Source organism: Pecten maximus, chromosome 3 (assembly GCF_902652985.1).
Source record: "Pecten maximus chromosome 3, xPecMax1.1, whole genome shotgun sequence".
In the NCBI taxonomy this organism is placed as follows: domain Eukaryota; kingdom Metazoa; phylum Mollusca; class Bivalvia; order Pectinida; family Pectinidae; genus Pecten; species Pecten maximus.
The window spans coordinates 4,096,078-4,112,878 of NC_047017.1; the positions used below are offsets into that span (position 1 = coordinate 4,096,078).

Below are 16,801 nucleotides of genomic sequence, written 5' to 3' on the forward strand. Positions count from 1 at the left end.
TTCACATCTGTTGGTGAAGTGCAATTCGCTGAATTGTCTTTTTTATCTAGTCAAGATATTGAAGACAGTCTCCCTTTGAAAGCAGTTTAAAACACAATATGACCAGGTTTTCATCCTTTGTCTATGCATTCAACATTTTTCAAGACTAGATCTTACACCATGATAATATGGCAATATTAAGTTAACAGATTTGACCCTCTTGACGACAGATGCTGGACCATGCTGACAGCACTTTTTATCATCAGGCAACGGAATTTTGACAAAGACACAACAACTTTGATAATGTTCAAGTTTTACTCATCAAGTCACTAACAGTTTCAAAAATAGCTTTTACAGTTCAACATGTCACTGTAGGAAAATAATAACAATTTCATTGATCTGATTTTCAGATACTGACAATTAAAAAAAAAGTCAATATAAATATTCAAATTGTATAAAAATGCCATGTAAGTTATCAGTGCTACCTGTGTCAACAGAACTTCATTCTGTGTTTTTTTTTTTTTTTTTTCAAAAGAAAAAAGATATACAAGTTCCGTTATAAACTCAACAATCAAATTTAAACATGGACATAATTACAATGTACATTGCTAAAACAGAAACATAACTTTAGAAAAATATTACCAAAATTGGGTAACAGGTATTATATCCAAAATAAAGTCCCAGTTGAGATGTGCTGTTGGAATCACATTTCAGCTTTTTTTGTCAAGTGACGCGAGAATAGTTAAAGGGGAGTAACTCCCATAGTTCATGGAAATGAAAAATCAACATTTTACTGCAAAACAAACTGTTTGTACTGATTGTGTGTTCAAACAACTCTTCTACTAACAAACCAACAATGCACATATTTTCCATCTAGATACATTTGAGTCGAGGTAAATATTTCATAAACCTAACTGTCAAATGTTCCCTGTTTCAAAACATTTTTTTGTGACAACATAATAAAACATGGAGACAGCATGACAAATCTGTCTGAAATATATAATTCTTTTCCCATTGTTATCCAGGTATATTATACCAGGCCGGTACATGAAAGACTATAATGAAATCTCTGTCAGTTACTTCAATAATGCAACTGCAATAGTGACACCATTAACACTGTAATATCATTATGTCATAAATCATTTCAACATCCAGTGTAGTTTACCCATTATGTATTTAAGAGATACAAATTGTTTTGAACCTGAAATGATCTTGATTTTAATATAAATAAAACATTTCCTTTTTTTTCAATACATATATCAAGCATTTTTTCTGATTCCAGTGTTGTGTATTTTCCTAGAAATATAACAAACTTATCATTTTACAATGAATACTTTTAAGGCTGCTTAATAATGAAACACAGGATCCGAACAAATTATTATTTTTATGAGAAATGTCCAACAGTTTTTTACATCTAAAAACCCATGGCAATAAAAAAAATAAAGTTTGTCACAATTTTCTGCATATACATTTTCATATATAAACAGTGAATGAATTGAAGATCGTTCAAATTATTCAAATACATGTAATGTTAAAAATGGGAAATCACCAATAAATAAGTCCCTTGACTGTGACTTACAAGTCAAAACTCACAAGGTTCCTGGTTTACGGAACAGTACATCACTGTACAAGTAATATCACAATTTGCTACGTATAATATTTCAAGATTTAATCTGAGATAATTTAAAGAAGATTTTTGTTAGGCGACTTGACACCTAATTACAAAACATCCTTATTTTGAAAGCTATTTAATGAGTAAATATTTAAAAGTTCAACAGTTTCTTAAACTGAAAATACATGTATATTATATTGTAACAGGAAATTACAGAAAAAGGAACATACATTTTGTATATAGGTTAATTGATGTTGCTTGTGATTTTGATAGCAAGGCATGCGCACCACATGTACATGAGACAATGCATTTTGAATGCATTTTGAATGCATGCCGACACATCTACGGTATTTATATTTTAACAAATGTTTCTTTAAACTGGCTCAATAAGTGGAGACACCATAGGACATTGTCTTAAAGAACAAATATAATGTATATCTTTTGAAAAGAAATCCAAGAACAATAGGCATCACATCCATTATCTAATATACCTTAGTTGGATTTTTTAGATTACGACTAAATAACATTGAAAAACTTCTCAAACGATCAATTTCTTTTTGAATTATCTTATAAACTTACTAGAATTACATTTTACAACTTAAAACCTCTTTTCCTACCACATGACTTTGCAGTAAAAATCTGGATATTGTATGTTTTGTATAAGTTGTAGGTTAACATTTCATAGAATCTGATTCTTTGATCACCGAATACACCCATGGCCACATTATAACCAAAAGCCTCTACAATTTTACCCCAAGGGAAATGTGCAATCATCCTTGATATTGATGTATTTCCATTAAAATTCATGTAGAAAAATATCCCAGTAATTAATCTTTCTGTGACGTCGACCTTCACTTATAATTATACGACACATTTTTTTTTGTCCCTGCAATCACTGTAAACTACAAATTCATCATTTTAAACATTTCTAAAGCTTTTAACAAAAGAGAATTATTAACTGTTTTTTTCTTACCTTTATATGGTTTAATAAAAAAGTAATAGAAAAATATTTTTGAAAAAATTGTACAAAATTTAATAAAAAAAATAACTTTTGAGTTAAAAATTTATTTACCGGTAGTTTTTTTATTAAAGTGGAAACCTAAGACAATTATCTATAATTTTTATTACTCATACAAAACTCCATTTAAATGATAAACAGTTTCATTTACAGAACCACTGTATTACTTTATAAATATATATAATCCATCCATATGTAATTAATTTTGAGCCGCCTGCAAAAAATACATTAGGTATGTTCCGACTTTTTATTGCTGTATAACATACTGTTAGCCCAAGTTTAGAAACTAAAGAAAATTGAGGTTATAAACAAATTTTTCCCCGAACAGAGGCAATGAATTTCGGTAAAAATAATATTGACAGAATGTTATTGTGACACAACGTACATTATATCAATTTTTCGAGATAAAAGGCTCACATAAACTAGCTGTAGTTGCATGAAAACATCTTAAGATAATTAATTGTATAGCCAACGATGATGTGAAGAGACCAGAATTAATTTCATTTGTCATTTTTTCCACATACATATTTGACCTCAACCATCCAACACACAAAGTATATATATACAAAGATCAGGAAATAGGAATTACATAGCTTTTTAAAACTTGTACAAATAATTGATCCCTATGTACCTCAGACTGTGTAGCCCTTAGAATTTTGCATCTCCTTATCAGGAAATTAACACTGCACAAAAATTGATACTGTGAGTAATACACGTACAGTACACCAGACCCTGTGTTTTAGTCGACATCAAGATCAAACATAACTGCATTTGAGAATGCAAATGAGCACTTTGTGGCATATTCGCTGGATGGTTGATCCTTCCAGCTAAGCATGGTTTCCACGTGATTGTCTTCGGCTGGACTCGACTCGTTGCCTCCCTCTGTGTTGCTCTCCACGCCGGAGTCGTCCCCACTGCCCCTTTCCTCCCCGGTAACTTTTATCACAGCTTCGTTGGGCCCCAGGAGGTCCTGGACACCATCCCTGTTTATCAAGTCCCCGGAGGTGATGGACACGTCCTCTCGGCCCTTTTGACTAGTAGCTGCCCGATGCGTTGGTCCCCCCTCTTTTGCTGCCTTCTGTTGTTGATTGTTAACCACACTCTCACTCATCTCCTTCTGAACACATACACTCTGAACTTCCTTGTTGTCTGCACTTTTAGTCCGCTCATGATTATCATTGATACCCTCGCTTTGTATCACATCCACCACTTTTTGTTGTTCTGTTTTAGTCCTAGAATCGACTTTAAGTTCATTGTTTTCTCCATCATCGTCACTGTCCTCCTCCTCAACACCTTTCTCCTCCCCTTTAGACAATTTTTCCTTGATGTTTTGGACCAATTTTGCTTCCCTGTTGGGTTTTTCCTCAAGCCTTGCACTAATGGGTGGAGCTAAGGATTTTTCCGTTACCTGATTTTTGGTGTTGGATGTAGTCGCAGTTTCTTCCGAATCCTCCTCTGGCTTTTCACTTATGGGCGGGGATATAGATTCATCGCCCTCCTCGTCGTTCTCGCTATGGGACTCTCCAGTGCTACCACGGTGATCCAGATCGTCCCCACTACTTCCCTCCGATCCGCCACTATTATTTCTTAACCTCGACTGCCGTTTCTCCTCACGTTTCCTATTACGCTTCCTTTTATTCTTCAATGTAGATGTCATGGAGGTGACGGCGGTGCCTGGTTTGAAGGTTGTTTTATCCACACGATCGTTGAAGGAAACGGATCTCCTGAGGCCGAAGTGTTCATCGCGAGGACTAGTGGGGCTGCCACTGCTGTTGCTGCTGCCATACCCATCACACTCACTCGACTCTGACATGGACCGATGTTTGAGGATGCTGTGTAGGCTGGGCGGTTCTTTCTCGTGGACAACTTGGATTTCAGCTGAGGAGGGGGCCTCTTCAGTTTCCCTATAATCCACATCCTCCTCAGTAGACCCGGATTTCTGAAATCCATCAATTAAACATTTTAATAATGATCATCATGAAAAAAACTTCCTACTAACATATGAAATAAATAAATCTAGATGTACAGGTAATTTTTTTATATAATGAATTCCATATATAGCTACCATGTATCTCTTCTTCTGGATGGATGTTTTACTTAATCTGATACAATTAAGGTCAAGGTTATATAACAGATTATACTATGGTGTAAATATATATATGAACTACCCAGTAAACCCTAGGGCTGTTTTTCTAGCTTGATTAATATATACACAATATTCATTTGTGCTCATCACATTATTTTTTTTTAAACAGGATATAACACCAATAAAATATAGGGAAGTTATTAGTCACATGTAGTATAAATGCTATTCTACCATGTTTGCTATGCAACGCCAGTTTTGATTGGTTTAAAACCACGCTCGTGTCAATAATACACGCTCGTGAGTCACGGCTGTTACAATGTTATGTATCTAATATTCACCCAGAAGTAATATGGTTACTGTAGCCGAGTGTGCTAATGGGTTAGTCTTTGCTCATTTTTTATCCCGACGCGAGTTCGAATCCTACGAAGCCCTTTTTTTTTTTCATCCCTTTTTTTTTAATTTAAAGAAATCAATGTCATATGATAGATGTTCTTGATTGTAGTACTGTAGTGCCTGTAAAGAAATGTTGTTTTATCAACAAAATAATGCAATCCTCAAAAAATAAATTACAAAGTTTTCCCAGGGTTTCTTTGCCGTTTTTCTATTAGAAAGAGGTAGATCTCAGAACTAAACAGTACATGGTAGAATAGAAATAATCAACTTTGACTCGTGTATTGTTGCAGGATATTCAACTTGGATTCGGATATTTTGCAATTTTAATTAATAACTCAGGCCTGCGGCCTTCGTTATTAATTTAATTGCAAAATATCCTCGTCCTCGTTGTATATCCTACAACAATACACGAATCATCGTTAATTATTTCTTAAATAATGAAGTGTTCGGATTAAGTAGAATTATAGTGAAATCACTCAAATACAAGAATTTTGTCCTAATTCCTCTACCTAAACTTATATATATGTCTGTACGTACATGTCAAGCAGTCTCCTTTACCCCCCACCCCCCAAGCCCGAAAAAAAAAAGAAGAAGGAAATTGAAAACAAATATACAAGCATGCTATTAACTTCAGTATGTCAACTAGTAAGTAACTAGTTTTGACTGTTTTCCTGTGATGGTAATCTAACTCAACAGCCTAACACGAAGATGTTTACAATGCAAACATCAAATGCAGTTATTTTTAGAGGGTTTGATTGTTATCCTAACAAAAAAACATCACCAGAAGACTGTTTAACACCTAGTATACTGACCTTGATGTCTATCTGCAGGCGTTTCTGCGTCATGTCTGTGACTTGAATCACTGGAGTGTCCTGTGCTGCAGCATGTTGGTCGAGCTTCTGGAGGGCAGCTTCTGCCTCCAGTTCTGCAAGCTCCCTCTGAAGATTGGGCTCGGTCATGAAGAGAAACTCCTGTGAATAGATAATACAAGAGAGTTGACTTGTTAAAGCAATCTAATAAATATCAAACATCATTTCTACTGAACTTCAGCCAAATCTGGTCTGGCATCATATGACGATCTTGAAATACATGCTCACTCATATCAATACACATACGGTATATTGAGTTGAAAGTTTTCTGTAAGCCATACCTGCTGATGTTTTAGTTGCCAAATGCAACAACTCTCTATATATATATGTACAATTAATAATTAATTACGACAAATACATGTCATTGTACAGCTCAAGTTAATCACATCAAGAACTGACAGATCATAATCAAGGCCTCTACATAAGTATTTCTTTTCACAACGATGAAATCAACAAATTCCCGAGCACAGATTTTCTGAAGTTCAAAGGTTGAATTAATAAATTGTTATTGTCGAAAATATTATCACAATGAGTTCATAGTTTACAAGGAAAGCAATTCTTTGTAAATTTATAAAAACTTCATCATAACTTAACACAATGATAAAAATAGCACGCAATACATTCACTTTAAACAATCATAATAATTATATATCATAAAACTTATACACTTATGAATATAACAGTCCAGTTGATTGTGACTGTAGATCTTAAACCATGTCTGACAAAACAAGCCAATGAATACAATCGACAGATACATGTACTAGAAACGTCAAAAAATAGTTTTCGCTTACAATTCTGAAGTAAAACGATGTTTAAATCTTCAAATTCTGTCTAGAAATATGACATGATCCTCCCCCAGTCTCGGTATATGCGACCTTTACCACTTATCAGTCTACACACATGTAACAAGGAGGTAAACAAGGCTGGATAAATAATCTCGGTTGGGGTCAAGGCCGCGGCTATAAACTACCTCAGTGTTAGGGAATGTAACAAATGGGATTTCCCATCTGTGACATCCGCCAGCTGAATCAGCACACACAAAATGATAAAAATGATTCAGATGTTGCATCAGTTTTATTTGAATTAAATCATAACTATTAATACTTCCACGCAACAAATCGAAAACATTCATTTCCCCCACATTGCTTATTATTAGAATTACTTTCGCTATGACTTATATGCTTATAAAATCATTGCATTTTCCACTTTCCCTTTCTTTGAAAAAATCATTGAATTTGATATGCCCCCAAGCTAGGTTATACTTGAGCTATCATATTTTGCTCAGAAAATCATTTGGTTTGCTGTAATTGGTTTTGCCACTTACAAATATGTAAGCTAAATTAAACGAGTCAGTTTTAGTTTTATTGATAGATAATATTATATATATGCGTGCTCACAGTCTCACAGATCTAGAGACTTGATCTTATAAACATGTTATGTACGTATATATGTAATATACACAAAGGCCTAAGGGGATGTTCTTATGCGGTTGCTGTGTATACATATATATATATATATGGTACATACAAATAGGGGCTAGATATTTCAAAACAAATATCAAATGATGACATCAGCGTTATATAAATTTACAAGTTAAATCAAACATAAAAAGACTCTTATTTTCTTAACATTATACCAATATCATTATGGGGTCAAAGAGATAGTGTTATGTTAAACTCATTTGCTCTGGTGCATTTAATCAAAAACATAAAATTACCGGTGGTTACACAGGGACTTGACACAATTTATTACCGTGACAATGAAATCAAACTCCATACATCTAAATTATGAATATATATTTTATGCACTGGACTAGCGTAGGGTTAAGCATTTGTGCCAAGTCCCTGTGCTGTGGGCAGTCACACAGGCCATAGGATTGGACCACCGTGAACTGAATGAGCCTCCATCAATCTTTTTTCCAATAATTAATTATTGACTTCAGCCTTGTCCAGCATTGTTCTGTACTATTTATCCAAGTACATTGATAGGAGCTCTCATGGATTGTGCCAAGTCCCTGTGCTGTGGGCAGTCACGTGCACACAGGCCATAGGATTGGACCACCGTGAACTGTACAGACCTTATATATGTACAGGAGAAGACAACTTGTGTATATATATATACAGCACAAACCAGAGCCAGCTTACAATGAGCCTCCATCAATCTTTTTTCCAATGATTAATTATTGATTTCAGCCTTGTCCAGCATTGTTCTGTACTATTTATCCAAGTACATAGGAGCTCTCATGGATTTTTATACATTACATCAATATTAATTAATGGGTGCACGGACGTGGTAACAACATTCATATGTTTTTGCTGTGTAGGGATCACCTGCAGATTTTTTTGTTTTTGTTTTTGCAATTAAAGTTTATTTATTTCATCAAGCACATATTTTTCCATGTGATGTTTTTGAAGGGTAGACTATAGCAAGCTATAGCTAGTGAGTCTATTGACCATGGGGTGAAAGTGGGGAGTGAACTGTTAATATAAGGGTATGTAGTAGCAATAGCTAGGGAGATACAGTCTCAATGCTATAGAGAAAAACCTTGAAGGTAGTGGGGATGCATGGTACAAACAACATTGAGGTATGTAACTTATTTCCAAAAACATTTCTTAACTTCTCTGTAGACCAGCTATGTATATATACACAGCACTTAGTTATAGGGTTTTTAGTAAAGTCTGTCCAGCTGAATTCTAGTTTGTGTTCCAGAATATCAGATAAGAAATCAAAAGTTTAAATATTATTTTTTATATATATATATACTCAGGAGATAAATCAATTCTTATCTCAGTTTGGTCAAATATTATTAATGGAACACTAGTACTGGTTCTATTAAACTTTAATGCGATGTTATAGTACAGTTATAGCAGGAAGTTAAAATAACTAGTTTATTGGAAAAACTTTCAAAATATTCCCTTAAATTTTGGAAATAAGTATCCATGCTAGTTCTAATTTTTGATTGTTAAAGTCGTAAATCAAACACAAATAGCTTATAATTCCTCTATTGAAGAAATAAGATAAATGGCATTAAGTTATAAGTCCTATTGATTAACTTTACAAATGTACATCGGTTCCACAAAGCTCTGTAAAATGTATACATTCATATATATATAAAGAATCTGCAGTGCCAGCCAATGCAGAGCTCGACTATATTGAGTACATGTACAACTTACCCATATAATCACCATTCCTGTCCACACGAAGTGTAGAATCTTGAGGAATAGATTTGGAACGAGGAGCAACCACCCCTGTACATAGTACCCAGCTGACGGGTTAGCTTGTGCTACTGCAGAGTTCTCCATGTTAAAACCATACTCCTATGAAATAAATCTCTGGACACCACAGAACCACACTAGACTTCTAACTATATATACTTCTACTGTTCACAGCCCACTCAAGTCTCCACACATTGCATGCTTTCCTGGTAAAACACACACAGCTTGTTTACACCTGTGTGGGGCCCAATGCGTTTCTACACACTGTTATGTGTTCTAGAAGCTTTGAGCATTTCCCCTGCGACCTTGACAATGTTAGTTACACCTGAATGAGCCTATATTTATATTGGGTATATACTAGTAACGGCTCTCTGCACAAAATACACACTGTACACGGCACACTAACACATATAACCAACTTTGTTTAACTCCTCAACCAGCTGATTCCTACAGCAATGCTCCCACACAAATACAGGTGTACATGTAAAGGCCAGCCTATATATTAAACTACATATATCATATCCCAAACAATAATCATTTACTATTTTTCTATTTCAATTTTTTAAGCTCTATATAAGTTCCTTTAGACCTGGCTACAGGAGAATTTCTACTTGTAATTTAAATGAGCTGACTTATTAAATATAGCTAGCCATATACATCTATATAGCTGGTTCCATTAATGGCTGTGGTCCGGTTCAGTCCAGTAGCAAATCTCGTGAGAGGTAATGAAAAATAACTTGGGGCCTTGTATTAATTGGCTTCAACTAAGAAATTTCGTTTTTATTTATTAACGAATATTAAATCTTTTTTTTAATTTTTATTTATTAGCTAAGACTACATTTTTGCATGCAAATGCATATTATAGTATTTTGAGTAATTTTGACTATTTTACACCATTTCAGAATGTCAGATTTCAGAAAAATGCTACGATACTATATAGAGGATATTGGATGAAAATAACATAATTCAACAGTATGACAGAATATTGATATTTTCATAGAGTGTGAAGCACGAGCGAAAAATATCAAAATAGATATTTTCATAGAAAGTGAAGCACGAGTGAAAAATATCAAAATATTCTGTCATACGAGTGAAATATGTTATATTAGCGAAACCAATCAATTTTCTTTTTATTGCATTTTTATGCTAAAAACAAACAAAAAAATCATCGAAAAATAGTGACAAAAAGTGCAGGAATCAGTAACTTAATTCATGACGTCATCTTGTGACATTACTCCATGTCAACTTGATGGCATCATTTTGAAAGGACTGATTAACACAGTTTAAACGTTTTCTGGTGTTGTCGGAGAAAATGTGCATGAAAAGCTAACGTGAAGTGGGCATTTTGTCATAAACTAGTTTTAATATAAAAACCTGGAAAAACCGGTAAGTTTCAATGAGGTGAATATAAAGTTTCACTCTCTGATTGGTCAAAAAACGAAAAAAAAAATTTTTTTTTACTGAAAATCTGTGAAAATATAAGTTTTATCAGATAGATAGATCTCTACATTTCACAGGCAAAAATGCAATAAGCCTATTTACTAAATAATACAGGACCAATCACGCAACTGTGACAGATATATATATACTGTGTTGATCAGCACGTTTTTATTTGTTTTTTTATGGCCAACCTTACTGTATTTATATTATAGTACAATGCCTATATTATTATCATTAACCTAATTCATTTGTTACCAATGTAATCTTCTTATCTTAATAAGAGTAATTCTATAAAAATCAATATAATTATATATATATATATACCTGGTATGTCAGCCTGCCAATTTACCAGGCACTTAATTAGCCGAGTAAGCCAGTTTTCACAAATCAATTTTGGACAATGTTATATACCAGGTCAGGGTGTTGTTGTAATCAGTGTTTGGTCAAAAATTGGTCACGATCAAGTACCTATTCAGGGTTTGCTTCTGGGCTGGGTATTTAGTTCTTTTATAAACATTGATTTTAGTAGCAGGTGACTATTATTTCTGATGTATATACGTATACTGCACTGGTAAAGCTGAAATATTCAGCCATGCTCTAGAAAACTTGGAGAACACGATTAAACGTGGGTGATTTCATTGGTTTTCTGTATGAAGTGTGATATTTCATATTGTACCACATCATAATCAGAATGGCCGGTCACGTTGACAGCAATATATCCAACTACCGTTATCACCATCAATATTTCAGGCGACCCGATATAGTCATGTAATTAAGGGGATTTATAATTTTTTTTATACAAGCTTGTAATATGATTGTGAGTCATGAGCATTCAGATTCTGGATAACCAATGCCAGTTTTAAATGAATTGTCACATCCCGCAGCATGTAAATGTATACAAATATACACATGACAAGATAAATTATGCCTTCTAGTGTTGTTCCATCACATGATTCGTGATTATAAGACAGTATCTATATATATGAACCTTTAGCTTTTCTTCACTTTTGGCTTGTCCATGATGAGCTTTCAACCTTTTTGATGAAAGTAAAATTTAAAGATTACTTTTTAAATCTGTCCCATGGCCGAGACAAACCAAAATCTATCCAAATGGCTGCTATGCTTATGCATGTCAAAAGGGATGCACATGTACGTATATATAAACAAGGCCCACTAAAACAGGATCATTTGAAATCTGTCAGTTAAAATGGACAAAACTGTCATGCAAATGTGTCTGCAGCATGCATATGGCATTTCACTAAAGTGAGACTTTTGACGCCGTTTAGTTGTCTCCATTCAATTTCAAGCACAGGACCTTGTCTCGTTGGTTAATGCACTCAGTATGTAATCATATATTGTGTGTATTGTGACAGATGTCAGCATTATGTTACCTGCAGGTGATTTTATTAAGCATTGTAAAAGGTAAAAACGTAATCTTTTTTATTGATTGTGCTATCCTGTTATTCACAGTCGCTTTCAAATGTTCAGCTTGACCACTTGATCGACATGGGCTGTCAATTGCAAACTTAGCGAGGATAAAATCAAACGAGTTTTGAAAATGAGGCAGTTCATTTCTAAACACAAACACACATAGTGGGAGAGACAAACCAAAGGGACAGTAGTGACACATATATATATGTTATAATATAATACATGATCGGTCTGTTTTTCGACATCAGATATTAATTTGTTGTACGAGTGGCAGATGATATTTGATAACTTAAGTCAATTTATTATAGTGTTTATATATATTACTGTTGGGAATTGGTTGAGACTTCAACATCGATGATCAGATATAATTAGTAAGTGTACATGTGAACAAATCAATTTTCGATTATCAATCATGCAGTTATATATTATACTTTTTCTTTTCTATTACCTCAGATTTGAATAGGTCTATTTCCTCAGTAGCAGTACTAGTGCATGTCGCCATTTTTATTTTACACACGCTAATTAACTCAGGGAAGTTTTGTAAGGTTACATTTTTGCCAATAATTATGTTTAAACAGTATGATGGGTATATATTTAATTATTTTTGCCAATGATTATGTTTAAATAGCATGATTGGTATATATAAGAATTTAGCATTAGAGTAAAATGACATAGAACTCTGTTATTTCATAGTGAAAATTAAAACTAAATTAGAACTCGCACTTCCATCAGATTTCGAAAAACAATAATCAATGCTGACATCTCATAATTGATTGTCGGGAATCAGTTGTCTTTATTATTAGATATCAAAATAAGTGCATCTGTGGACTTAAGACTTGTTTCAATAATTGTCAAAATAACAGCACCTTAGTCTAGATTCAACTATTTAAGCAGGGCTAAATTCATAAGTGATTTCAGGAAAATCAAATCTGATACAGCTTTCAAGATTGTGTTGACCTGAGTTAATTGTCTTATTTTAATTTTTTTTTTTCATGGACCTAAGCCAGGCCACTGTTGAATTTATATATGTACGAAATCTACTCTCGTTTTCCATGACCAAGTCTGTGACTATAGCTAGTGGCCAATCACAAGTCTGTGACTATATATATAGCTAGTGGCCAATCACAAGTCTGTGACTATATATATAGCTAGTGGCCCAATCACAAGTCTGTGACTATATATATATATAGCTAGTGGCCAATCACAAGCTATGTGCTATATTCAGCTATACGACATGTTTACAGAATTCCTGATGAGGCATGTAACATGCATTGTCAAAATCTCAAAACAACATTAAGATACTGTATCTTATAATTTTCTGCTTTTAATATTTTCTTTTATAGTCATTTCAAAATCAACTACAGAAATCATCAATCGATTAATATATTTTCCTGGGCAAATGAAGCAATGTTGATGGATCCAACAGCACTAACACACTCGATTAGCAATTCTAGACCAGTTGAAGTTGTAAATTGTGTTTTGTTAGGAGTATATCTGAAGACAGCAGTGGAGAACTTGTGAAACGAGCATGCTCTGATGCTGGGTATTGCTCATGAAGCAATACCTGCCCCCCACTGATGATGACCCCTGCTCAATACAGTAGCAGTGACCTTGACCTAAAATCCCTGAAACTTGAACTTGATCTTCAGCTACTTATTTGAAGTTACGTCATATCAACTTTCACCAATATACCTTGAAGTACTGCTGAGAAAACACCAATATACCTTGAAGTACTGCTGAGAAAAGTGCAGAAAACTGAGTGGACAGGCCGATAGGGAGGAAACCTATTGTCCCCCGGCCCTGATTTCATCGCGATCGGTACAGGACTAATAATTGCATCATCCAACCCGATGTACCATTTACAGGGAACTTTCCAGCATAAAAACACAACTTTTTGCAATCTTTTCTGTACTCAATGACCTATAGCTAGCTGTTTACGTACAGATCTCAACTGATGAATTTTATGATCTTCACTCTATTAAATGCTTAATTATATAATTATTACCTGTAATTCATCTTTAGACGGACCAGCAAAGAAGCAATCCCAGACACCTCTGCTGCAACGCTCTTTCAACAACAGGACTACAACATTCATGTCGCTAACATCAACACTGCAATGTTCCGGAACTATTGTGTGGTCCTCTGCAAACTTTACACAAAAACTGTAATGCAAAGGAAAACCACCATCCCCGACCGACACCAAAGTAAGTTGCATCATGTTCTTTGAATCAAATGATTTTGATATGTTTTCGATTTTCACATTTCTGACCGAAAGGATGAAGGAAATGGCACCTTGATCTTGATTGAAGTTAAAATCAGGAAATGAATATGAGATGTCCATTGCTTTAGGTTGTTGAATGGGGGGTTTTGAGGCCTCATTTTCAATCAAACTGGTAGTTTCTGTATCTTCTTCAGTAAAATCCTCTAAAGGAGGAGGTTCATCATTTGTTTCAGCTGAAACTTCTGTCGTTACGGTTTTGCTATTTGAGATTTCCTGAATTAGAGGCGGGACAACACCTTCAGAATCGTCCACTCCATTAGCAACACCATTTACTTCATCATTCTTTCTGTCAAAGTTTGGCATCTCCGGTACTTTATCAGGGATGACAGGCAAAGTTACTACAAGGCATTTATTTGTTTTGTCAAATTTGGCACTCCCCTGGTCATCGTCAACTGGGTAAGGCAACTTCAAGTCAAGCTTGTATTTTGCTGGGTCCTCCGATTTCAGAGCAAGCTTCTGTTCAAACACATCCAGGTCAACTTGGCTAGCTGATGACAAAAGCGGCAAAAATATTTTTATTTCCAGCTCTTTTGGTCTAGTACTTGGTCGTGAGTCTGGAGAATTTCTGTATTCTTGCAAATCCATGTCTGAGCGATGAATTATCGTGTATTTTGGTTCTTGGGAATCATCAAACTTAACAGTTTTGGTACTTTTCTTCTTTGCCTTCACCTCATTTGCCATTTTTTCAGCCTTCTCCTGACTTGTTTGGTCATTATAAGGGTAAGGCATGCTATTTATAATATCATCCTTTCCTATTTTTGGTCCATCCTTTGTCCTTGTCCGAATAATAGATGCTGTTGGCACACCTTTGTATTTCATGTTGATCATTCTTTTCATATTGACCCTGTCAACTTTCAAACCAAACTGATTCTCGATGCCATCGATTGCAGTGTCTTCGACAAGCTTTCGGAACCTGTCATTCTCAGCCATGCGATAGGTGTCGGGATGGAAAACAACGTCAAACACTTGGCATTTCTCTTTTGACTTGTCAACATCCTCTCTCGGAGGAACGTGTGAATGTGGGATTTGCCAATGAATACCACGACGTCCATCATTATTGACCTCGGGATGCGACACTGGCGTTTGAAGTTTATCAGACTGACAAATGTTAATGAATACCTTTTTGTTGCCATCGACGCTGGTTTTTAGCACGTGTCCGGGCGTCGGGTGGATAAATTGCACGTCCATACCCTTTTCATTTTCGAGTTGTCGGATTTCTTCCTCGTATCGTTTCCTATTTTCAGGATCGGAAATCTCCTCTGCATACTCAACGAATAACTTTCGAAATTCCTCATTTTTCAAAGCTTCTCCTAATTTCTTCACTTCGTCTTTTGAAAGGTCTAGGTCTTCGAATTTTTTGGAACGAGACGCCATGTTTGCAAAACAAGTATTTGCTGTTAATTGAGCATGCGCACACGCAAGGGAAACAACTCTGACGATTTATCTTGACAACATCAAGTTGTGACACGTAGGCTATGTTAGCTTTCACGGAGAAAAGAATTTTCCAGAATTTACTGGACACACAAACAAAGGATTTATTGACTTCATATTGATTGTTCTTTACTCAATACTCACACAACAAATAACAAATCCACACAACTAGCAGAAATGTCGTAGGAAACGTTATTTAATTAACTGTGAATGAAATTTTCATTTGGGTTGAAAATATAACGTTATATGGATTTATTTTCTATATTCTGATTCTTACGAAATATTACGAAATAAAATAACACGTTGCCAGGAGGAATGCGTTGTGATGTCACAATTCAGCGTCTCAAAATGTCATCATAGGAGGAAAAATAATGTTATATAACTCATCACAGGGAACAACAAATCAAGATTTGTTAGCTTGATTTTTTCTCATTTGAGAATAACATTGTACTGAATACTAAAGCGCAACACTATACAGCAGATAAAACAATATTCATTACATTAAATAGTGAATATAATCAATAGTATCAAAACAAAAACAATTCCTTGCTGGAATCTTTTTTTTCTGTTCTTTTGTGTGCGAGTGGTTTTTTTTGCATGACTTTGTAAAACAACTTTTTTGCTAAAAAAAACTTCAGCAAATATCCACTTGATAAAATAAAACGTTATATAATTATAATTTGAATTTAATACAAAATATAAACAGATGACAACTTTTCAATTACATAGATCAAAACTGTCGTTTGTGTTTTGTGGTTATATAAATATTAAAAATCATGATTAATGATAATTTAATACAATTTATAAACATGTGGCTACCTCGATATTGTCTGTTATTCACCTGTTCCTATAGGTGATAATCAATTAGAGTTCAATTTAATATGATTATTAACTAGTTGTTTGTTTGTTTTTTTTGTTTAACGTCCTATTAACAGCCAGGGTCAATTAAGGACGTGCCAGGGTTTGGAGGTAGAGGAAAGCCGGAGTACCCGGAGAAAAACCAACGGCCTACGGTCGCAACCCAGAGGTGGAGGGCTAGTGATAAA

The 16,801-nt window shown here is 34.6% G+C and overlaps 1 protein-coding gene across 1 annotated transcript; it reads right to left on the bottom strand.

The window, feature by feature from the left end:
* Positions 1 to 280: 280 nt before the first annotated feature.
* LOC117322979 (protein kintoun-like) lies at positions 281 to 15,724 on the bottom strand. The gene is made up of 3 exons (XM_033877951.1): positions 14,049 to 15,724; positions 5,901 to 6,059; positions 281 to 4,548 (listed from the first exon to the last, which is right to left on the bottom strand). Exons 1-3 carry the CDS (start codon positions 15,696 to 15,698, stop codon positions 3,349 to 3,351), a joined length of 3,009 nt encoding a protein of 1,002 aa, XP_033733842.1. The 5' UTR covers positions 15,699 to 15,724; the 3' UTR covers positions 281 to 3,348.
* Between the last annotated feature and the right edge of the window lie 1,077 nt (positions 15,725 to 16,801).